This window comes from Phyllobates terribilis, unplaced genomic scaffold, assembly GCF_046119375.1.
Source record: "Phyllobates terribilis strain yellow unplaced genomic scaffold, ASM4611937v1 Scaffold_4__5_contigs__length_816908805, whole genome shotgun sequence".
NCBI classification, from domain to species: domain Eukaryota; kingdom Metazoa; phylum Chordata; class Amphibia; order Anura; family Dendrobatidae; genus Phyllobates; species Phyllobates terribilis.
Genome location: NW_027362764.1, coordinates 319,053,618 through 319,079,499, shown reverse-complemented (window position 1 = coordinate 319,079,499; position 25,882 = coordinate 319,053,618). Strand labels below are relative to the sequence as shown.

Here is a 25,882-nt window from a genome sequence, read left to right as displayed (position 1 = left end):
TATACAAAACCGCATTCAGGAAGTTTAGCGCTTCAGGTGCTGCACAAGAATAATAGAAAACTTGGAAAAAAAATATTGAAAAATTACACGTTTTTCACTAAAATGTTGCTATTTGCTCCACGTTATTTCTTTTCCCCAGGTTAACAGGAAGAAATAGATTACCCAATTCTTTTGTACAATTTCACCTGAGTACGCAGAACCCCATATGTGGGGAAAAGCTACTATTTGGACATACAGCAGGGCTCGGAATGAAAGGAGTGCTATTGGATTTCTCGAGCTCAGATTTGGCCGGAATAGAGGGCACACACCATGTTGCACTTGAAGAGCCGCAATGGTGCCAAAACAGCAGAAACCCCACTTTGGAAACTACGCCTCTCAAGGAATTTATCTAAGGGTGTAGTGACCATTTTGAACATAGAGGTGCTTCACAGAATTTGAGAAGATTAACATTGAGCATGTAAATGAAAAATTTGTTTTTTGCACAAAAATGTTGCTTTAGTTCCTTAACAGGAGAAAACAGAACACAAAATTTGCTATGCAATTTCTCTTTAGTATGCTGATGCCTCATATATGGGGAACAATTGCTGTTTGGGAAAATGACAGGGCTTGGAAGGGAAAGAGCCCTGTTTGAGTTTTTGAGGGCAGATTTGGCAGGAATAGAATGCAAGCGCCATGTCATATTTGAAGAGCCACTGGGGTGGCAAAACAGCAGAAACCCCTAAAAGTGACCCCATTTTGTAAATCACACCTCTTGAGAAATTTGTCTTTGGGTATAGTGAGCCTTTTAAACACACAGCTGATTCACAGAACTATGTAACATTGGCCTGTTGACATATTATTTTTTTTTCATGAATATATTATTCTAGCCCCAATTAGGATAAAATGGACCACATTATTTGTTGCACAATTTCTCCTGAATTGACCAATACCTTTTTGTGTCCAGAAACCACTTAACCAGGATGTCCCTCCTGACAACACCATCAGTAGGTCGTCCTTGATACTGACAGAAACACACAAGAGGTTTAAAGGTCACTCTCTCCACCAACCACCAGTGTTTTTCCTGTCCTTATTAGGGACGGACGCATAAGAGGGGAGCTTAAGGATCTTTTTAACTTGAGCATGGGCTCCTGACTGCTAATCTGTGCGGGGTCCTCTCATCTCTCTCCTTCATTCCGTGGTTCCAGGGGCCGACACCCTGCTGAACAAGGGACCAGTAGATCTGAGACTCCTGAATTGAGCTGCTTCCCCCTAAGTGGGCTCTCAGCTCACTCTGTCAATCTCTGCGCACGGCTGATGTGCGCGCTGAAGACACCAGCATACAGGAGCAATTCCGGTTGCAGATGAGATGACACGCAGACCTCTAGTACCCGGCGTGTGTTCAAGCATGGACCGCATTTCTGGGATTTGAAGAAAAGCCTTAATTATAGGGGAAGCTCCTTTTGACGATTCAGATGGGAGACAGGTGAGATGCTACTATTTTAAAGTAAAGTATTTTCAGAGGGAAGCTGAGGTTACCAGTGCATGTAGACAGCCAGCTATGGAAGGACGAACCACTGACCACTGATACTCCTGCTGAACCCCTGGTACAAGTGTGAAAAAAAAAAAAACCACCCAGATAACTCACACTAAGGTTATTCCATCTGGCATCTGTAGTATATTATACACTGCTCAAAAAATAAAGGGAACACTTAAACAACAGAATATAACTGAAAGTAAATCAAACTTCTGTGAAATCAAACTGTCTTAGGAAGCAACACTGATTGCCGTTCAATTTCACATGCTGTTGTGCAAATGGAATAGACAATAGATGGAAATTATTGGCAATTATCAAGACACACTCAATAAAGGAGTGGTTCTGCAGGTGGGGACCACAGACCACATCTCAGTACCAATGCTTTCTGGCTGATGTTTTGGTCACTTTTGAATGTTGGTTGTGCTTTCACACTCGTGGTAGCATGAGACTTGCTCTAAAACCCACAGAAGTTGCTCAGGTAGTGCAGCTCATCCAGGATGGCACATCAATGCGAGCTGTGGCAAGAAGGTTTGCGGTGTCTGTCAGCGTAGTGTGCAGAGGCTGGAGGCGCTACCAGGAGACAGGCCAGTACACCAGGAGACGTGAAGGGGGCCTTAGTAGGGCAACAACCCAGCAGCAGGACTGCTACCTCCGCCTTTGTGCAAGGAGTAATAGGAGGAGCACTGTCAGAGCCCTGCAAAATGACCTCCAGCAGGCCACAAATCTGCATGTGTCTACACAAACTGTTAGAAACTGACTCCATGAGGGTGGTATGAGGGCCCGACATCCACAGATGGGGGTTGTGCTCACAGCCCAACACCGTGCAGAACGCTTGACATTTGCCACAGAATACCAGGATTGGCAAAGTCGCCATTGTCACTCTGTGCTCTTCACAGATGAAAGCAGGTTCACACTGAGCACATGTGACAGAGTCTGGAGATGCCGTGGAGAGCGATCTGCTGCCTGCAACATCCTTCAGCATCACCGGTTTGGCAGTGGGTCAGTAATGATGTGGGGTGTCATTTCTTTGGAGGGCCGCACAGCCCTCCATGTGCTCACCAGAGGTAGCCTGACTGCCATTAGGTACCGAGATGAGAGCCTCAGATCCCCTGTGAGACCATATGCTGGTGCGATTGGTCCTGGGTTCCTCCTAATGCAGGACAATGCCAGACCTCATGTGGCTGGAGTGTGTCAGCAGTTCCTGCAAGATGAAGGCATTGAATCTATGGACTGGCCCGCCCATTCCCCAGACCTGAATCCGATTGAGCACATCTGGGACATCATGTCTCGCTCCATCCACCAGTGTCACGTTTCACCACAGACTGTCCAGGAGTTGGCGGAGGTTTTAACCCAGGTCTGGGAGGAGATCCCACAGGAGACCATCTGCAACCTCATCAGGAGCATGTCCAGGCACTGTAGGGAGGTCATACAGGCACATGGAGGCCACACACAATACTGAGCCTCATTTTGACTTGTTTTAAGGACATTACATCAAAGTTGGATCAGCTTGTAGTGTGTTTTTCCATTTTAATTTTGGGGGTGACTCCAAATCCAGGCCCCCATTGGTTAATAAATTTGATTTTCATTGATTTTTGTGTGATATTGTTGTCGGCACATTCAACTTTGTACAGAACAAAGTATTCAATGAGAATATTTCATTCATTCATTCATTCAGATCTAGGATGTGTTATTTGAGTGTTCCCTTTATTTTTTTGAGCAGTGTATTATACATGCCTTTTGTCCCTTTATAGGACAAGGATGTTCCTAAAAGGTGTATTTCACCTTCAGCATCCAAGAAAAGGGGGAAAAATTTGCCACATACAACATGAAACTACCTGACACACATGGGAAACAATGCCTGGAGTGTATTGCCAAGGTGGTGATGGAGGAACATTTCTCCTTCATCAGGGCCATAATAAGAGAAGAGGTTGTGATAGATCGGCTCACTCCGCTGCACATAGTAGTAGACACAGGAACACTGTCTCTTTAAATCTTCTTGGTTTATTGCAGTCCTTATAAACCACATCACCAGAAAACGTAAATACAGCCTTTGTCTGGCACAAACTAAAACATAAATTAACAAGTACATACAATAGTGCTGGTTAGCTCACCTGGCTTAGAGTTCGGATTCCATGTCCTTTATGAAAGGACATTCAATCCAGGAGACCTGCAATCTCTACGTCCAGCTTTCTTTAACACAAAAGCACAGCTCCAGAGCTTGCACTTCCAGACCCACCCACTCTGAAATGCTCTAGAAAGCTGGGTATTTACTCTGTCTGGACTCCTCCCACTCTACAGGTGTTCAATCATCCTAGCACTAAACATGACAGATTAACTCCTCTCATCTCTTAGTGTGCTGGATGATTTTTTTCTAGCTTTATATTACTGAAGCTAACAACCTCAGTCCTACCTATCTTCCCTCTAGTACTTTGCCAGTAACTTTGTCACATATCCCCACCTCCCCTCTCCCCAAAGCCGGGGTTTTGACACCTTAAGTCACCAAACAGGGAAGTCCTCCACAGATCCCCACAACAGGGAAGACCTCCACAGATACCCACAACAGGGAAGTCCTCCACTCATCCCCCCCCCCACAACAGTGCTATCCATTCATGTTATCAGCTGCAATGCCCCCATAACTTTGAACGACAGTGCTGACAGTTGTTTCAATACAGTATTTTGGTGCCGAAAAATACTGTTGGCTGCTGCATATTGTGCATTTTCCAAGCACGTGAAAACAGAAGAGGCTAGCATATAAAATTCCCTTTAAACTAGAAGTAATAAAATATGCTAAAGAGAATGGGAATAGAACAGCAGAGAGACATTTCGGGCCGCCTCCAGCTAAAAAATAAGGGAGTGGAGGAAACGGGAGGATGAGCTGGAAAAAAGCAAATGTGGTCTTCGAGGGCATGGTGCTAAGTGGCCAGACTTAGATGTGGACATGAAAGAATGGATAACACTCCACAGAAATAATGGCTTTGCAGTGTCAACAAAAATGATGATATACGAAGCCAAACGCATTGCTGCTGAGAAAGGCATCGATGACTTTACTGGATCACCATCATGGTGCTACAGATTTGGGGTTATGTGGACTTGCTATGCACACCAAAACTCAAATTGCCCAAAAAATGCCGCAGGAATATGAATCAAAGATACTGTCTTTCCACAAATTTGTACTCTAGACCAGAAAAAAAAAATTTTGAAATGGGCCAAATTGGAAATATGGATGAAGTTCCTCTAACCTTTGATGTGCCATCTCTAACAGCAATGTTGATGTAAAGGGTGCCAAAACAATAATGGTAAAAACATCAGGACATGGAAAAAAAAACTTTACACAGTTGTGTTGTGCTGATGGCACGAAACTGGCATCGATGTTCATTTTCAAATGGAAAAATATGGCAAAAGAAGCTATCCCACAAGGAGGAGTTGTGCATGTTCATGAGAAAGGGTGGATGGATGAGAATGGAATGGGAGTGTGGATTGACAAAGTGTGGTCCAAATGTCTTGGAGGGCTTCTAAAAAAAAAAAAAAAAACAAAACAAAAAAAACTGCTTTGTTAGTGCTTGACCAGTATAGAGCCCACATTAGCGAAATCACAAAATAAGTCTTTAAAGAAGTGAAGACTCATCTCGCTGTAATTCCAGGGGGCTTACCAGCCAGCTGCAAACCCTCAACGTTTCAATCAACAAACCATTTCAAATTTTCATGCTAGAAGAGTGGAGCAAAAAATGGCTTTTGGCAGTCATGATCTCACACCTTCTGGATGAACGAAGAGGCCCACTATCGCTCAAGTTTGTGAGTGGGTGAAAACATCATGGAAGTCCGTGAAGGATGAAACAGTCATTTAAAAAATTGTGAAATTAACAATGCCTTAGATGGCACCGAAGAGGACAGGCTATATGAGGACAGTAAAGAAAGGGACACCAGTGACTGTGAGCAGCTGAGCTTCTTAAATGCTGACAGTGGTGATGAGAAATTCCTGGGGTTCCTTGACTATTAGAAGAGTGCCGTACCTGACGATTAAAGTTTTTTTTCTCACATAATTCATAAACGTGCTTAATGTTACTTAAAAATGCTGCTGTTGAGTCTACATTGTTAAAATAATATTTTGCTAATTTTGTTATTTTATTAAAAGTTTTAGCACACTATTTGGCGCAAAATATATTTTATTTTCCTCTAAAACTAGGTGCGTGTTATAATCAGGTGCGTCTTATAAAGCGAAAAATATGGTACATCACCATAGTTTGAGAGCTATAATTTTTCTACTTCTACCTATAGAGTCATGTGAGGGCTTGTTTTGAGTTGGAGTTTTCATTGGTACCATTTTTCCACAGAACCTTTATCACTTTCTATTCCAATTTTGGGAAGCAGAAGTGGCAAAAAAAAAGTCCCAGCAATTTAGGGGAAAAAAAACATTTTTTAACCCCTTCCCGACATGCACCATATATGTGCAGGAGCTGGGTTCCCGCAAAGAGCAGTACATGTACGGTGCTTGGTCAAGTAAATTTTTAGTGCGTGAATTAGGGGAGCGTACATTGCAGTGTTGGTGACATCCGTTTTTCTTTTGCAAGAAAAGAAAAAAAGTTAGCTTCGGTGAAATTTATAGGTAGGGCATTAGTGTAGTGAACGTCACTGTAATTTTTTTTTTTTTTTTTTTTTTTTTCTTTTTAGACAATCTTTTTTTCTTTTTGGCATCTGTTTCTTTTAATTTGTTTCTTTTAGGTGTTTCTTCTAAATTTGTACTTTTTCTCTCTTTTTCTCTCTATTTTATATAATAAACAGTACCCCTTACACAGGCCCCACACAATACACGTGTAAAAGCACTGATTACACACACATCCCCAGTGTTTAGAAAAATAAAATAAAAATGGCCCATTCATCAAGAAGACTGTTCAGATGAAGCATACTATTTCCTTGCCTCCGACACAGATTCAGGCAGTGAGGAAGATCCCACTTTCCTCTATTACTCTTCCTCCTCATCTAGTGAGGAAGAACCCCCAGCAAGGCGTCCTAGGACCCAGGAAATCCCTATAGAAATCGATCCCATATGGACTGCACCCCCCGAAAACTATCAGCTTGTAATTCCGAATTTCAGTGGCAACTCGGGAATCCAATTTGATATTACTGGCCTCACTGAAATTGACTTCTTCAAATTCCTTTTTAGCGAGGAAATAAATGTTATGGTGGCTCAGACAAATTTGTATGCCCATCAATTTTTCTCCCAAAACTCAACGTCATCATATGCCAGATGGACCCCTATAAATTCTGCAGAGATTGACATTTTGGGTCATTGTGCTACATATGGGCATAATGAAAAAAACAGAGCTTCGGCGATACTGGAGTACATATATTCTCTACAGCACACAGGTATTCCGTATGGCCATGACAAGGACATGATTTGAAGCGATCCAAACGTTTTTGCATTATAATGATAATGCGCAGTGTCCTCCCCGAGACGATCCTAACTTTCATCATCTATAAAAAATTCGGCCAGTAGTTGAACACTTCAGCAGAAATTTGCTGATGTGTACAACCCCCAAAGAGACATCCATATAGATGAATTTCTGGTTCATTTTTTAAAGGGAGACTAAAATTCAGATATCAGCATAGCGTTGTTTACATTTGTCACCAAAATTGCTGATTGGTCGCGCCCGGCCACCGCGACCATTCAGCAGAGCGGTGTTTCAAATTGGCACCAAAATCGCTGATTGGTCGCGCCTGCCGTCCGCGACCAATCAGCAGAGTGTTGTTTAAATTTGGCGCCAATCTCGCTGATTGGTGGCGGCTGCCAGCCGCGGCCAATCAGCAGAGCGTTGTTTAAATTTGCCGCCCATCTCGCTGATTGGTCGCGGGCGGTCACCGCGACCAATCAGCGTCGTATTAGTGTGGGGCCGGGAGCGGCGCTGCTTGTGCGGCTCCTTCTGCTGCGAGAAGCCAGGAGATGAGCGGCTGCTCGCAGCAGAAGCATCCCGACCGGCGGCGCCGCTCCCCGGTCCTCCGTTCACACTTGCTGTCGGGAGATCAGCGGGCAAAGCCGCTGATCTCCTGACGTTAGTCGCATGGAGGTCAGCGGCGCCGGTCGGGGTAGTTGTGCTGGTAGGCGGCGCTCATCTCCCCGCTGCATCGCCGCTGACCTCCGTCCGCCAGATGAGCCGCTAACGGCCGCCATCTTTTTTCAGAAATCCCGCGGCGCTGATTGGCCGCTGCCGGACCAATGAGCGACGCGGGATTTCCTGGACGGACGGACGGACGGGATAAGACAATTATATAGTAGAAGAGGGATGTCGTTATCTTGACCACCATACTCCGTGACAACTGCTCCTTTGTCACTGTCCGAGGTACAACAACACAAGTCCCAAAGCCAGATTGTATCTTGGACTATAATAAGTTCATGGGGGGTGTAGATCTCTCAGATCAGGTCCTTAAACAGTACAGTACCATGCAAAAAGCTAAAGTATGGTACAAAAAATTAGCCGTGCACATTGTACAGATGGCACTGTACAATGCTTTTGTGCTGTTTAGATCTGCAGGCAATACGGGAACCTTCCTTCAGTTTCAGGAGGTAGTCATCAAGACCCTAATGTTTGGCACTTAGGAAGTTGAGGGTCACAGTACTTCTGAAACGAATAGTGCCCTTATTGTCCCAGGTCATTATTTTCCAGGAGAGGTTTCCCAAACTGCAAGGAAGGGAAGATCACAAAAACGGTGCAGAGAATGCTCCAAAAGGGGAATCCGAAAAGACACAATTTACCATTGTGAAACCTGCCCTGAGAAACCTGACCTTTGCATTAAGAATTGCTTCAAAGCGTACCACACATCCACAAATTAATAAAATTTGTTTTTACCCTGGTGACACAACACACTTTTTAATAATCTGATGTACTCCGCACGATTTACACATACCACATTATGAATTCATACACCAGTAAAACCAAAAGCATTAATATCATTACTATAAAACTGTGCCTTGAGGGGTGTAGTTTCCAAAATAGGGTCACTTGTGGGGGATTTCCACTGTTTTGGCACATCAGGGGCTCTCCAAACGTGACAAAAGACCATTTTGTCACATAGACCATTCCATCAAAGTCTGCTTTCCAAAACGTCACTCCTTCCCTTTCGAGCCCTGCCGTGTGCCCAAATAGTGGTCTTCCTCCACATATGGGGTATCGGCATATTGAAGAGAAATTGCACAACAACTTTTGGGGTCCATTTTCTCTTGTTACCCTTGTGAAAATAAATAAATTGAGGTGAAAAGATAATTTTTGTTGAAAAAGTTTTTTTTTTTTTTCCACGGCTGTATGTTATAAACGTCTGTGAAGCACCTGGGGGTTCAAAGTGCTCACTACACATCTAGATAAGTTCATTGGGGGGTCTAGTTTACAAAATGGGGTCACTTGTGGGGGTTTCCACTGTTTAGGCACATCAGGGTCTCTCCAAACGCGACATGGCGTCCGCTCTCAATTCGAGCCAACTTTGCGTTCAAAACGTCAAATGGTGCTCCTTCCCTTCTGAGCCCTGCCGTGTGCCCAAACAGTGGTTTTACCCCTCATATGAGGTATCGGCGTACTCAGGAGAAATTGCACAACAACTTTTGGTGTCCATTTTCTCCTTTTACCCTTGTGAAAACAACAAATTTGGAGCGAAAAATCATTTTTGTGACTAAAAAGTGAAATGTTCATTTTTTCCTTCCACATTCTATTAATTCCTGTGAAGCACCTGAAGGGTTAATAAACTTCTTGAATGTGGTTTTGAGCACCTTGAGGGGTGCAGTTTTTAGAATGGTGTCACTTTTGGGTATTTAATGTCATAAAGGCCCCTCAAAGTCACTTCAAATATGATTTGGTCCCTAAAAAATAATGGTTTTGTAAATTTTGTTGTAAAAATGAGAAATCACTGGTCAACTTTTAACCCTTCTAACTTCGTAACAAAAAATGTTGTTTCCAAAATTGTGCTGATGTAAAGTAGACATGTGGGAAATTATATTTATTAACTATATTGTGTGACATATTTCTGATTTGAGGGCATAAAAAATCAAAATTTCAAAAATTTATAAATTTTCGCTAAATTTCCATTTTTTTCACAAATAAACGCAAGTCATATCGAAGAAATTTTACCACTCTCATGAATATACAGTACAGACCAAAAGTTTGGACACACCTTCTCATTTAAAGGTTTTTCTGTATTTTCATGACTATGAAAATTGTACATTCACACTGAAGGCATCAAAACTATGAATTAACACATGTGGAATTATATACTTAACAAAAAAGTGTGAAACAACTGAAAATATGTCTTATATTCTAGGTTCTTCAAAGTAGCCACCTTTTGCTTTGATGACTGCTTTGCACACTCTTGGCATTCTCTTGATGAGCTTCAAGAGGTAGTCACCGGAAATGGTTTTCACTTCACAGGTGTGCCCTGTCAGGTTTAATAAGTGGGATTTCTTGCCTTATAAATGGGGTTGGGACCATCAGTTGTATTGTGCAGAAGTCAGGTGGATACACAGCTGATAGTCCTACTGAATAGACTGTTAGAATTTGTATTATGGCAAGAAAAAGGCCGCTAAATAAAGAAAAACGAGTGGCCATCATTACTTTAAGAAATGAAGGTCAGTCAGTGTGAAAAATTGGGCAAACTTTGAAAGTGTCCCCAAGTGCAGTTGCAAAAACCATCAAGCGCTACAAAGAAACTGGCTCACATGAAGACCGCCCCAGGAAAGGAAGACCAAGAGTCACCTCTGCTTCTAAGGATAAGTTAATCCGAGTCACCAGCCTCAGAAATCGCAGGTTAACAGCAGCTCAGATTAGAGACCAGGTCAATGCCACAGAGTTCTAGCAGCAGACACATCTCTACAACAACTGTTAAGAGGAGACTTTGTGCAGCTGGCCTTCATGATAAAATAGCTGCTAGGAAACCACTGGTAAGGACAGGCAACAAGCAGAAGAGACTTGTTTGGGATAAAGAACACAAGGAATGGACATTAGACCAGTGGAAATCTGTGCTTTGGTCTGATGAGTCCAAATTTGAGATCTTTGGTTCCAACCACCGTGTCTTTGTGCGACGCTGAAAAGGTGAGCGGATGGACTCTACATGCCTGGTTCCCACCGTGAAGCATGGAGGAGGAGGTGTGATGGTGTGGGGGTGCTTTGCTGGTGACACTGTTGGGGATTTATTCAAAATTGAAGACCTACTGAACCAGCATGGCTACCACAGCATCTTGCAGCGGCATGCTATTCCATCCGGTTTGCGTTTAGTTGGACCATCAGTTATTTTTCAACAGGACAGTGGCCCCAAACACACCTCCAGGCTGTGTAAGGGCTATTTGACCAAGAAGGAGAGTGATGGGGTGCTACGCCAGATGACCTGGCCTCCACAGTCACCAGACCTGAACCCAATCGAGATGGTTTGGGGTGAGCTGGACCGCAGAGTGAAGGCAAAAGGGCCAACAAGTACTAAGCATCTCTGAGAACTCCAAGATTGTTGGAAGACCATTTCCGGTGACTACCTCTTGAAGCTCATCAAGAGAATGCCAACAGTGTGCAAAGCAGTCATCAAAGCAAGAGGTGGCTACTTTGAAGAACCTAGAATATAAGACATATTTTCAGTTGTTTCACACTTTTTTGTTAAGTATATAATTCCACATGTGTTAATTCATAGTTTTGATGCCTTCAGTGTGAATGTACAATTTTCATAGTCATGAAAATACAGAAAAATCTTTAAATGAGAAGGTGTGTCCAAACTTTTGGTCTGTACTGTATATACAGTGCCTACAAGTAGTATTCAACCCCCTGCAGATTTAGCTGGTTGACACATGCGGAATTAACTTGGCATTGTGACATTTGTACTGTAGATCAGCCTGGAAGTGGGAAATGCACTGCAGCAAATTTTTTTTTTTTTTTTTTTTTTTTTTTAAAACGTTAAAAGTTAATTCAGAGTGTCATTTATTATTCAACCCCTCAAACCACAAGAATTCTGTTTGGTCCCCCTAAAGTATTAAGAAGTAGTTCAGGCACCAAGAATAATGAGCTTCACATGTGTGGATTAAAGATCTCTTTTGCCAGCCTTTCCTGACTATTTAAGACCCTCCCCAAACTTGTGATCAGCACTCAGACATAGTCAACATGGGAAAGACAAAGGAGCATTCCAAGGCCATCAGAGACAAGATCGTGGAGGGTCACAAGGCTGGCAAGGGGTACAAAACCCTTTCCAAGGAGTTGGGCCTACCTGTCTCCACTGTTGGGAGCATCATCCGTAAGTGGAAGGCTTATGGAACTACTGTTAGCCTTCCACGGCCTGGACAGCCTTTGAAAGTGTCCTCCCGTGCCGAGGCCAGGCTTGTCCGAAGAGTCAAGGCTAACCCAAGGACAACAAGGAAGGAGCTCCGGGAAGATCTCATGGCAGTGGGGACCTTGGTTTCAGTCAATACCATAAGTAACGTACTCCACCGCAATGGTCTCCGTTCCAGACGAGCCTGTATGGTACCTTTACTTTCAAAGCGTCATGTCAAGGCTCGTCTACAGTTTGCTCATGATCACTTGGAGGACTCTGAGACAGACTGGTTCAAGGTTCTATGGTCTGATGAGACCAAGATCGAGATCTTTGGTGCCAACCACACACGTGACGTTTGGAGACTGGATGGCACTGCATACGACCCCAAGAATACCATCCCTACAGTCAAGCATGGTGGTGGCAGCATCATGCTGTGGGGTTGTTTCTCAGCCAAGGGGCCTGGCCATCTGGTCCGCATCCATGGGAAGATGGATAGCACGGCCTACCTGGAGATTTTGGCCAAGAACCTCCGCTCCTCCATCAAGGATCTTAAGATGGGTCGTAATTTCATCTTCCAACAAGACAACGACCCAAAGCACACAGCCAAGAAAACCAAGGTCTGGTTCAAGAGGGAAAAAGTCAAGGTGTTGGAGTGGCCTAGTCAGTCTCCTGACCTTAACCCAATTGAAAACTTGTGGAAGGAGCTCAAGAATAAAGTCCACATGAGACACCCAAAGAACCTAGATAACTTGGAGAAGATCTGCATGGAGGAGTGGGCCAAGATAACTCCACAGACCTGTGCCGGCCTGATCAGGTCTTATAAAAGACGATTATTAGCTGTAATTGCAAACAAGGGTTATTCCCCAAAATATTAAACATAGGGGTTGTATAATAATTGACCCACACTTTTATGTTTAAAATTTAATAAAATTCAACTGAGCAACATAACTTTTTGGTTTGTAAGATTTATGCTTCTGTTCATAAATCCTACTCTCGTTTGCAGTTTGAAGGCTCTAACTTATTTGCATCTTATCAAACCAGCTAAATCTGCAGGGGGTTGAATACTACTTGTAGGCACTGTATGTCACGAAAAAACAGTCTGAGTCAGTGAAATCCGTTGAAACGTTTTAGATTTCTTACCTCCTAAAGTGACAGTGGTCAGAATTGAAAAAAATGGCCTGGTCAGGAAGGTGAAAACAGGCTTCGGGATGAAGAGGTTAAATAATGCCTTTCACCGTGGGGTGAAAAGGATGGCTTTTATTTTTCGAATCATTTAGGGTTATTAGTACTGGTTTAACGAAATAAAAACAATGTTATAGAAAAAAAAATGTTTTGCATGGCCTTATTCTGACAGCTGTAGGTTTTTTACTTTTCCATTAACAGAGCTGAATGAGGGCTTGATTTTTGCGGGACAAGATGACATTTTCAGCAATACCATTTCAATTTACCCAAGTCTTTTTGCTTTATATTCTCTGTTTTGTTTGGCTGTATGAAAAAATGTAATTCTTCAAATATAATATTCCTATTTAAAAAAATTAACTTTTACTTTTTTAGTTAGTCCTTCTATGTGACTTCAACTCTTACTACTTTGATCACTGTTGTAACTCATTGCAATACACATGTACTGCAGTGCGTTACAGTAACAAAACGCCTTTAGACCATAATTCTGGCATGGGCTAGCAGGCCAGCTTAGCTGGCAAATCCGGAGGTAACTGTTTGACCTCCGTTTGCCATGACGATAATCAGCAGCCCACGATGACGTTGCAAGGGAGCCGATAAGATGGGAGAGGGCTTATGTGCCCGCATGATCGCCATAACATAACTGTATGTCAATATGCAAAAACCCCTTCCCAATCACGATGTATAGTTACATCAAATGTCGCGAAGGGGTTAACCCCTTTATGACTTGGGCCTTAATAGTGCGACACACGTCATATCCGCCTATTTGGTGCGGGCTTATTTACACAGCTGACATGTGCCCACAACAGCCGCGGGTGGAATCGTGATCCACCCACGGCTGTTAACTAATTAAACGCCGCTGTCAATATCTGATAGCGGCAGTTAACTCTTGCTTACCGCAAGTGTGTTGTTGGCTCCACCCATCGGCGACCCCGTTGCATGATCGCGGGTCGCCGCTGAGTTGGCATGATCTAATAACATAAAGAAAAGAATTCATCCGATCGGTAAACGGCGTAACGAGAAAAAAAATTCTAAATGCCAGTGTTGCGTTTTTTAGGTCGCTGCAACATTGCAATAAAATGGAATAACGGTCGATCAAAACATCGGATCTACTCCAAAATGGCCCCAGATCCCGGAAAATGGCAGCATATTTTTTTTTTTTTATACAAACTTTGGATTTTTGTTTTCACCACTTAAATAAAGAACCCTCATAATGATAATGGCATGATGATAATCATAATGGCAGGTCAATTTTTAGCATTTAGTGAACATGGTGAAAAAAACAAAACTGTGGAATTGCACTTTTTTTTTTTTTTTTTTTCAATTTCACTGCACTTGGAATTTTTTTTCCCTGTTTCCAGTACACGATATGGTAAAACCAATGGTGTCGTTAAAGAGTACAACTTGTCCCTCAAAAAATAAGCCCTCACATGGCCATATTGAGCAAAAAATAGAAAGTTAAGGCTCTGGGAAGAAGGGGAGTAAAAAACGAAAATGGAAAATAGCCCAGTCATTAAGTTGTTAAATGATGTATTTCAGGGAGCTCCTATTCCTAGAAGAGCCAATTATGATTATAAATAACTGTAAAACTTCTATGTAAAAATAAAGAAAAATATGCAACTTTATAGGGATCTTGCAAACTTTGAAAGACCGTTTCTCATTGTCCCCTCCCTCTCACTTCATCTTTTTGCTCTATAACTATCTCACTACATCTGAGACATCTGGGGACAGACCATTGTACTGTTCTGCTTGGGGAAAAAGACATAGGAAAGTCATTTGATGACTCCCATTTGGCCAAACGCTTCCTACTTGCTTATAAGGCTTCAAAGGCAACTAAGGCCCTGGAGTGTGCTTTAAAGATTATCTAGATGGTACAGTGCTCCTGTGCAGTTACACAAATGGTACACTGCTGCATCGTACACAGGTTGGTGGTGTGGTGTGGAATAGGGGACGATAACGTGCACATAGTGAAGTTGTCCTACAATAAGGAGGTTTTGGACCTACGTACTCATTCTCGTCTTGAAGATGACTGGAGCATCTATTCCATACTCCCCCGAGACTCTCTTGCTTTTCTCAATACCAAACAGCTTTACCAGGTTTAAAAGGTCCTTGATGGGCTACCTCATTCAGGTAGCTGAAAATGTTATTCCTCATCATTGGAAAAGTAATACGTCTCCTAGACTAGAGGAATGGTTCTCTAAGGTCTTCCTCTACGATAGGATGGAATACTTGTTTGCCCTATCACATGCAGATGTATATAGATACTGCATGATGTAGAGAGATTGGATTGAATTCCAATAATCTGATGCATACCTCTTAACTCCAAATTGTCAAACCTCATAATTTTCTCCGGAATGTGATCCTCCTTTCCAGCTATATGCCGCGCTGATCTGCTTTCTGTCACTCTGAAGAACAATTACATATGGTTTACATATCTTCCCCATCAGATTGTTGATACTGATGTAGTACCACCCCTTTTTTTTTTTTTACTTTTCCCTTCATACCTAATATTGCACTAATTCATCTTAAATAGTATTTCTGTCGTTACCGGTTTCTTTCTTTTTTTATATTCTGTTTTAAAAATGTCAGAATCTTTAAATAAAAATTTATTTGGAAAAGGATCATGGGGGCTTGTGCTTTCATGCCACTCTCCTGTCTGCCAGTCACACACTACACCTCTATGGTTCAGTATGTTGAGCAGCCACAGCAAACATGCGAGAGGGAACTGTGTGCACCTATCGACTCCTGCATTAACACTGTGTACGCGCTCCACTCCTACAGTGCTAGTGTCCGTGTACGCACTGTCTTGTTTTCAGCTTTGGCAGTACATACAATTTCTGTCAAATAATGGAGGAGGCGAAAGAATGGTGCACGGTGAGCATGACCACATTGCGAGTGCACATAGCATCCTCACTTGCATAATCACTTTTAGATCATCATAGCTGAGAAAACTATACAGGCGTGATTTGTGATTAATATCAAACAATTTGATTTGTTTACTTTGAGCTTTAAAGGTACTTCACAAAGAAAAGTCTGCAGTCACCTTACATGACTGCAGAATCATGACAGTGTGCGATGTGCCACTATCTCCATGTATTCCCCATGCAGGTGTGTATTCATGTTACCTCATATATTCGATTTGCATACTTATGGTTCCTTGCCAATTAGACTCCGGCGTTTCTCTCAATTCTTTTCTATTAATAGAAACTCGGTGAGAATAGTTAACTACTTGTCCGCAAGTATACAAATTACATGCATGTGGTCATGTGACTGCTCATTCGCACAAGCAATACAGGGGAATCGTGCACACGGTCTCAATTTGGCAGTATGCAGTTACAGATTGACAGCAGACTTCTCTTTTAATATGCTTGCTTATCTATAGTTTTTTAAATTACAAGTTAAAATGCGATTAAAAAGTGCAAAGTTTAGATGATCACATTCATGGCCTATTATAAGTTGCACAAGTGTAATATTCATAAATGTTGTTATAAATTATATTTCTTTATATAATGGAAGTTCCCATAATAATTAGTATTGTAGCTTCCTGCATGATCGATCATAATTTGCTGTTACGCGCACTTAATCCAGTTTTTAGTAAATCTTCCCTATTCTGATTAATTTAGTAACTTGTTATTATTTTTCTTTACAGATTCATAAATTTGCAGTTCCAGTCATTCATGGATGTATCTTTTGAAATACAATCACTGAATATTGCTGTTTTCATATTGTTTTCTAACTTTTATAGGAGTAGCCATTTTAGTGTTAACTTGTAGTTACATAAGCTTTTAATGCAATTTTCGGCAACTGTAGGAATATTTAGGGGAAAGAATTGGATTTCTGCAAGTATCAATGAGATTTGTTGGGCCGTTTTTGAGCAAAATAGAATAAGAAATTTTCCATATACTTTCTCCCCGATTTTGACTATAAAATCTTCACCAAACATCCTCATCAAAACCTGCACATGTACTGGCACCTTTTTAAGTTGATTTGCCACATTTAAAGTACTCACTCCAGGTTTTGTTATTCATTTAATTACCTGATTGGGAACATATCATACTTATACCTAATGTGTAGTAAAATGCTTACCAGTGGCCATCTCCTACTGTTGCCAGGGCCGACTCCAGGTTTTAGTGGGCCCTGGGCGAAAGAGTCTGTGGGCCCCTTTAAGACATATCACGATTCATGATGCACAGATACGGCAGAGAAATATAGGTATAGTACAATGCCAAAGATTTCACTTCTAATATTACATTACTGATATCTATTGTAAATTCTACAATAGCTCAGAAACTGGCAAATCCTCGCAGCGCACAGTGCGTGTCTTTGGGGATTCTAAAGTCTGCTGTCTCAGAGTATAGTCCTCCATACAGTATTAGGGGCACCACATAGTGCTCCATACAGTAATAGGGGCACCACCTAGTGCTCCATACAGAATAATGGTCTCCACACAGTGCTCAATACAGAATAATGGGCACTCCACAGTGCTTCATACAGTATTAGGGGCACCACATAGTGCTCCATACGGAATAATGGGCACCACACAGTGCTCCATGCATAAAAAAATGCAATACTCACCTCTCCTCGCTGGGCTCTGCTTTGCTCTGGACTCCTCAGCGTCTTCAGGCTCTCTGCACTGTGACGCTCAGCAAAGAGGGCGCTCTGTAGTGACGTCACCGCGCCCTCTGACCTGAGACGCCGTAGCTGTGGAGGAACAGGGAGAGGTAAGTAGGGCAAGTAGGGGCCCACTCGCGGGCCCTGGCATCGGGCACCGCCGGCTCATGGGCCCCATAGCGTTCCGGGGCCCTGAGCAAGTGGGGGGCCCCACTCGTGGGCGCTGGCATTAGTCACCGCCAGCTCATGGGCCCCATAGCGTGCCGGGGTCCCCAACGGTGAATGGATCCTCCTGGTTGCTCAGGGCCCCGGCCCTTGCCTTGGTGCTGACACCAGCCCTGAATGTTGCCCATGCTGCTCCAAAAGTAATTGCTAACATTTACTATCTGTCTTAAATGGGTTGTCCCCTACTTAGACAACCCCTTCTCAATCACTGTATTCACCCCAAGTAAAATAACTATACTCTTCTCCATCCAGTGAGGGTGCCATTCCAACAGTGTTGTCACTGTCTCTCCCGGGGCTCATGTGACCTTATGTCACATGAGCCCTGCAGCATATCATCTGCACTTCACTCTTCCCTTCTTTGGACAAAGCTGATAGTAAGTAAGTGAGTAAATGAAAGTTGTCTTCTCTCTGACTTTATCTTGATGTGAGATTTATCTGAATAGAGGGGAGAGAGAAGAGAATGCTGATTGGCTCCAGGGATCACCGTGGCATAACTGTTACTTGAGCCTTGCTAGAGCCAGTTCCGACACTGTTGGAATGGCACCGACACTGGAGATGAGAAAGGATGTTCTTTTTTTGTTGTCTGAGTAGTGAACAACCTCTTTTATGCCTTACCGATGTATTTGATGTACGCCGATGGGTTGCAATGACAGCCAGCTGTATGTTGAAGACCCCCGTGCCTGTAATTATGATACTCCTATGAAAGCTGACGTTATAGAAGATACCAATTTTCTCTATGCTATGTATCGCACAAGTGAAAAGATGATTGCAACTTCAAGTCCCCTTAGGTGACTATTAAATACAATAAAAAGTAAAAAAATAAATATGAAGGAAAAAACTCCACCCCCCCCCACCTTTTTGTCCCATTAAAAATAAACTCATTTAAAAAAATAAACACACATTTGGTATCGCTGCGTCTGTAAAAAGTCCAATCTATCAAAATATTAAATTAAATTAAATTAAATGAATCAAATTGGTAAGCAGCGTAATGAGAAAAAAAATCAAAACACCAATATTAAGGTTTTTTTGGCCTCTGCAACATTGCAATAAAATGCAAATAGAGGTGATCAAAATATTGTGTCTACCCCAAAATGGTGTCTGTAAAAAATGACACAACAAAATTTTTTATTTTTTTTTTGTTACTAGTTTCCAATTTTTTTTCCCACCACTTAAATACTTAAAACACTTAAAAAAACTATATATGTTTGGTATCTTCGTAATTGTACTGACCTGGACAATTATATTGTCACGTCAGTTTTACCATATAGTGAACATGATGGATAAAAAAAAAAACATTGTGAAATTACATTTTTTTTTTGCAATTTAAACATGCTTTGAATTTTTTCCCGCTTTATAGTGCATAACATGATTAAATCAATGAGGTTATTCAAAAGTACAACTCTTCTCCCAAAAAACATGCCCTCATATGGCTATATTGACTGAAAAGTAAAAAAAATATGGCTCTTGTAAGAAAGGGAGGGAAAAACAAAACAAGAAAAATGTGAGAGCCTCGTTCTGCGTCTCAAACATTGGTATTGAGAAATGACTTCCGGGCAACTCAACAAATATTTAAGGTATTCGGCCAGTCACAACTGCGGGCACATGGTGCAAAAAAGGATCAGAATGGCGCTAGGAACAGCAGAAGATGGCAACCAACAAGTATTTTTCTACACACAGAACATGTGTTACTGATGGTGTTCCATTTGTGAAATTAAAATAAAAAACAAAAGAAGCAGAGTAGGGCTTAAAGTTTACGGGAAGCATGGATTGAGGTGAAAGAGAAAGCTATTGGCATGTTACTGTAAGTGTGCATATCACATACTATGAGTGATCACGCCAGGACTGTGGAATAGAGCAGGATATAAAGTGTGTACATTACTTTGTTAGGCCTCATTCAGACATTCGTGTTGTATGCATATGTTCTATCAGTGTTTTCTCCAATCCCCTAAACGACAGCACACCTGGAGGTTGCCTCCCCATCCTAATTAGGGACAGGAAACACAAAAGGTTAAATAGCCCCTCCCCATATACTATCCCCAGTGTTTTCCTGTCCCTATGGGATGAAGAGATTACCTAGGGTGGCTGTGGACGGCGAGCAGTGCCTTTTCAAAATACCTGGAAGCCGGGCTGCAGAAATCGATCGCCTCTGGCTTTCCTCCTCTGTCAGCTCCCGTTCCCTCTGGAGCAGGACCTCCTCACTCTCCTGTGCTGGAAGGTAAAGCGGAGTAGGTTTGTAGGCTGGGGGCCTCCCGTAGCTCCCCAGCCTGTATTTCCTCCATCCTCCATGGCAGCGTCTGGCACGCATGCAGGCCGCCCCAGAAGTCCAGGGTTTTCGGCCGGCAACGTCACTTCCGGTTGCGTTGCACCGTCATACACATGAGCCGCGGAGGGAAATTCAAATAAGAAACCGCGGTTTTTGGCTGGAAAATGGAGGAATCATCCACCTGATTGGTGGAATCCGAGCTCAATCTCGGTCTCCACTATAAAAGACAATTAAGGTAGGACAGAACATTGTTTTACTGTGGAAGGTGTTAGTTCTAAATCTGCATCTGTAGAGTCCAGCGCGAACCCAGTCTCAGTAAGTATACCTGGAATGGGTTATTTCCCACTCTCTTTTGAGCAGTATCAAAAATTTCCCTTTTTTTTACACTTTTTAGGGAGTCAAGGATCCTGCACCAAAAGTGGGAGAAAATACTGCAATACGCAAATGCGCCATTTGTAGAAAGAAGCTTGCTTCGGGCCACAAGAAACCCCTATGCCAGAAATGCACTGAAAGCATTGTTAAAGAGGAACAACCTTCTCTTAAGGAGAGGTCCAAGGAATGGTTCGGCAGGAGATGCAATCCTCCCTAGCCTCCTTCTCACAATCCTTCTCTCAGGCTAATGTTGGAGGTCCATCTCCAGCAAAAAAGAGGAAGTATAACCCTAGGGATACTTATGACTCAGAATAGCGTGCACCTATGGATAAAGTAGAGGAAGGTGATCTGAGTGCAAATCAGGAAGAAGATAAGAAATATTATTTTTCCTCGGAATATATGGAGGAATTTTTATTGCAAGTAAGAGATACCATGCAGGTGGAAGAAGAAAAGAAAACCTGTGCAGGTCAGGACGAGATGTTTGGGGAATTAAAATAAAAAAAGAAGCTAGTATTCCCTGTTCATGACAATATTAAAAGTCTATTAATGGATGAATGGTTATTACCCGTGTGAGGTAGCGCCATTGAGCGTGTTGAGGGGCACTCACTTCACCAGGTTAATTAAAGCACACATGCAAGGTTTTCCAGTAAACTTAAGTCCAACTGTTTATTACACATTATAAACTGCTTATAACATAGTCCATCTCAGTGGCTCGCTGGAATGTTACACACGTAATATTCTAGAGCCTTTCAGTGGCAGCTATGCCCGCTTGGCTTCAAATACAGTCCTCAGCAAGGTAACAACATTAATGTCCATATCAAGCACCGTCTTTTACCTTTTGCCGGGATTAGCTGCTTTTATCAGCTCTGTTCCGTCAAAGCTGTTTAACATAGTAACATAGTTTGTAAAGCCGAATAAAGACTTGCGTCCATCAAGTTCGACCTGTTAGTTCTGTAATTGCTAATGTTGATCCAGAGGAGGGCAAAAACCCCAAATGATTTGGCCAATCTTCACCAGAGGAAAAATTCCCTCCCGACTCTGAAACCAGCAGTCAGAATAAATCCCTGTATCAACCTACTATTTTATTTTATTTTTAAGTATATGCTGAAATCTACCTGGTGTCTAGAAATGCATCCAGTCCCCGCTTGAACTGGTGTAGTGAATCCGACATTACCGTCTCCTCACTCAGTGAATTCCATATTCTCACTGCTCTTACCGTAAAGAACCCCTTCCTATGCTGGTGCTGAAACCTTTTCTCTTCCAGTCTTAGTGAATGCCCTCTTGTTACTGTAATATCCCTCCTTTTGAACAAATCCCGGGCAAGATCTCTATACTGTCCCCTAACATATTTGTACACATTTATTATGTCCCCCCTCAACCTTCTCTTTTCCAGGCTGAATAATCCTAGTTTTGCCAACCTCTCTGGGTATTGCAGTCCCTCCATTCCCTTTATTAATTTTGTTGCCCTCCTTTGTACCTTTTCAAGCTCATTTATATCCTTTCTATATATTGGGGCCCATAACTGAGAACAGTATTCCAAGTGTGGTCTGACCAGTGCTTTGTACAGTGGAAGAACAATGTTCTCATCCTTTGCAGCTATACCTCTTCTGATACATCCCATTGCCCTGTTTGCCCTTACAGCAGCGGCCTGACTTTGGGCACTCCAATTTAGTTTACTATCAATTAAGATGCCCAAGTCCTTCTCCATCTCTGAATTCCCCAATGATTTCCCATTCAGTGAGTACTGGTGACTTCCATGTTTCCTTCCCATATGTATGACCTTACATTTCTCCTCGTTAAACCTCATTTGCCATTTAATGCTCCACCTACCCAGCTTATCCAAATCCCTCTGTAGGTCTGCACTGTCCTCTTTTATATTAATTGTTTTACATAACTTTGTGTCATCTGCAAATATTGATATTTTACTATTTATCCCGTTGACTATGTCGTTAATAAAGATATTAAATAACATTGGGCCTAGTACAGACCCCTGTGGTACCCCACTAGTGACGCTTACCCAATCTGAGTATATTCTATTTATAACCACCCTCTGGCTTCTATCCTTTAGCCAGTTAGCTACCCACTTGCAGACATTTTCCCCCAGCCCCATCATTCTCATTTTGTATACCAACCTATTATGTGGCACGCTATCGAACGCTTTTGAGAAGTCGAGATACACGACATCCACTGGTTCCCCCTGATCTACTCGAGAGCTAACCTCCTCGTAGAAGTCAATCAGGTTTGTTAGGCAGGAGCGATTCCTCATGAATCCATGTTGGTTCGGGATTAAAAGATTATTAGCATCAAGATGCTCCGTAATTGCCTCTTTAATGAAGCTTTCAAAAATTTTGCCCACAACGGACGTCAGACTCACCGGCCGATAGTTTCCGGCATCACTTTTCGCTCCCTTTTTGAATATTGGCACTACATTCGCCTGTCGCCAATCAAGTGGCACAGACCCAGTCTCAACAGAGTCCTTAAATATAAGATATAACGGTCTGTCTATCACATTACTTAGTTCCCTTAGTACCCGTGGGTGTATGCCATCAGGTCCTGGTGATTTGTTTATTTTAATGTTACTGAGGCGTTTCTGTACCCCAGCTTGGGTTAGATTTGTCATACTTAGTGGAGGATTAAGTTTGTCACTTCTCATTTCTCCTGTTAGTTCGATTTCCTTTGTGAAAGTTGTCGAAAAAAAATTATTTAATAGATTAGCTTTATCCTCATCTTTCTCTATGATTTTGCCTTCCTCACTTTTTATCGGTCCAATATTATCCGATTTAATCCTTTTACTATTTATATACGTAAAGAACAGTTTGGGATTTGATCTACTTTCCCTAGCAATACGTTTCTCTGTTTCCTCCTTCGCTATTTTTATTTGTTTTTTTACAGGTTCTCGTTTTTTCCTTGTAACACATTAGTGCTTCCTTACTGTTTTCCTGTTTTAATCTCTTGAATGCCTCTTTTTTGCTATTTAATGCCCCTTTTACGTTCTTGTTCAACCATATTGGTTTCCTCTTATTTCTGGCCCTTTTATTCCCATACGGTATATATCTCTCGCACTGAGTATTCAGAATTCTTTTGAAGGTTTCCCATTTACTATTCGTATTCCTTTGATTAAGAACTTTGTCCCAGTCAATAAGTTGAAGGCTTTCTTTCAGCTGATCAAACTTCGCCCTCCTAAAGTTTAATGTTTTTGTTGTTCCCTTATTGATAACCCTACTGAAGGGCATTTTGAAGTCGATAATATTATGGTCGCTATTACCTAGGTGCCCCCCTATCTGTACCTCAGTTATTCTATCAGGCCTATTAGTCAATATTAAGTCCAACACGGCCTTCCCTCTCGTTGGTTCCTGCACTAGTTGGGAGAGATAATTATCCTTAATATTTGTCAAGAACCTTTTTCCTTTCTGAGATCTACAGGTTTCTGTTTCCCAGTCAATATCCGGGTAGTTGAAATCCCCCATTACAATCACTTCATTATGTTTTGCTACTTTGTCTATTTGTCCTAATAGCAGATTCTCATTCTCCTCCGTTATATTTGGTGGCTTATAGCAGACCCCCAGTAATATTTTATTATTATTTTTAGTTCCCTCTATCTCTACCCACATGGACTCGACCCCCTCTTCTCCCTCTCCTATATCTTCCCTTAGTCTGGGTTTTAGACATGACTTTACATATAAGCAGACTCCTCCGCCTTTCCCCTGTTTCCGGTCCCTTCTAAATAAACTATAATCTAATAAATTTACCGCCCAGTCGTAGCTATCGTCTAGCCAAGTCTCTGTTATACCTACGATGTCATACCTCTCCTCCGATATAAGCGCCCGCAGCTCATCCGCCTTATTGGTCAGGCTTCTTGCGTTGGTCAGCATGCAAGATAAAACTTTGGGGTTATTTAGCATCCTATTCTTCTCTAACGATCTAACTGTACTATCCCCACCCCCCTCTCCACCCTCATTATATTCACTTCTCCCCTTCCCCCTTGCTTGCCTCACATCCCACCTATTTCCTTGGTTCCCCCCCCGTCTCTAGTTTAAAAACTCCTCCAACCTATTAGCCATGTTCTTCCCCAGCACCGCTGCACCCTCCCCATTGAGGTGCAGCCCGTCCCTACGGTAGAGCCTGTAGCCGACCGCGAAGTCGGCCCAGTTCTCCATGAACCCAAACCCTTCTGCCTTGCACCAACTCTTTAGCCACTTATTCACCTCCCTAACTTCCCGTTGGCGCTCCTGTGTGGCTCGCTTGATTGGTAGTATTTCTGAGAAAACTACCTTGGAGGTCCTTGCCCTAAGCTTCCTACCTAGGTCCCTGAAATCATTTTTAAGGACCCTCCATCTACCACTCACTTTGTCATTGGTGCCGAAGTGGACCATGACCGCTGGGTCTTCGCCAGCCCCACCCAGTAACCTGTCAACCCGATCCGCGATGTGCCGGACTCGAGCGCCAGGGAGGCAGCACACCGTTCGGCGATCCCGGTCTTTGTGACAGATTGCCCTGTCTGTCCCCCTAATAATAGTCACCCACTACCAGAACCTGTCTTGCCTGCCCTACACTTCCCCCCTCCCCCTCATTACTGGAGCATACACTCCCCCAGCGGTCAGAGGATCTGTCGTGCTCCAATAATGCCGGTTCTGAACCAGCCTTCCTATACTTCTTCCCTCTATCCCTCCTAACTGTTATCCAGCTCCCTGCCTGTTCAGCCTGCACTTCCCCTCTATGCTCCACCCCCAGTATTGACCCATTGAGTCTCTGCTCGGTGAGCAGCAAACTCCGTTCCATGTTGTCGATGCTCCTCAATACCGCTATCTGAGCACTTAGATCCAGAATTTGGGCTTCCAAGTGCACGATATGCTCACATCTCTCGCAGCAGTATGGATCCTCGAGCGGTTGCTCACGGAATGCATACATTGCGCAAGATGTACACTGCACGGCTCCGGCCAACATGGACGTCATTCTAAATATGGGGATACAGTCAGTATATATATATACAAGTACAAAACACAATTATTTATATATAGGTGTATGGACGGGGATCAATTAGGGATGTGCAAGTGTATCAATTAGATATCGGCGGGGGATCAGTTAAGTATCAAGTATGGACGGGGGAATCAGATAAGTAGGTCAGGTGGATTAATTAAGTAAAAAGTAAAGTAAAGAAAGAATGAAATACAGTCAGCAATTCAGTCCTATGTCCTCCCTTCCAAACTCCCTGAATCCAAAGTCACTGAAAAACAAGTCACACACTTACTTTCGTTCGCACTTACGCTCCGGACACACGCAGCTCGTTCACACTCGCAAACTAAGAGATTTAAAGAGTTTTTTTTTTTTTTTTCTCTTCCTTTTCCAGCAATGTACCCTTCACCTCAATGCACTTCCAAAGGACTTGATGTCCAACCAGCTGCCCCTTATAAACCCTTAATTATGACCCCTTCCCCTTAATTAACCCCTTGTGA

General features: G+C 42.6%; 1 protein-coding gene across 2 annotated transcripts in view; it reads left to right on the top strand.

The window, feature by feature from the left end:
* The window catches only part of SACM1L (SAC1 like phosphatidylinositide phosphatase), a 350,039-nt gene that overhangs the window by 74,148 nt on the left and 250,009 nt on the right, over positions 1-25,882 (top strand). For both annotated transcript variants that reach the window (XM_073678395.1, XM_073678396.1), the window contains exon 7: positions 16,608-16,641. In XM_073678395.1, coding sequence (XP_073534496.1) covers positions 16,608-16,641 — 34 coding nt within the window. The remainder of the gene's footprint in view (positions 1-16,607; positions 16,642-25,882) is intronic.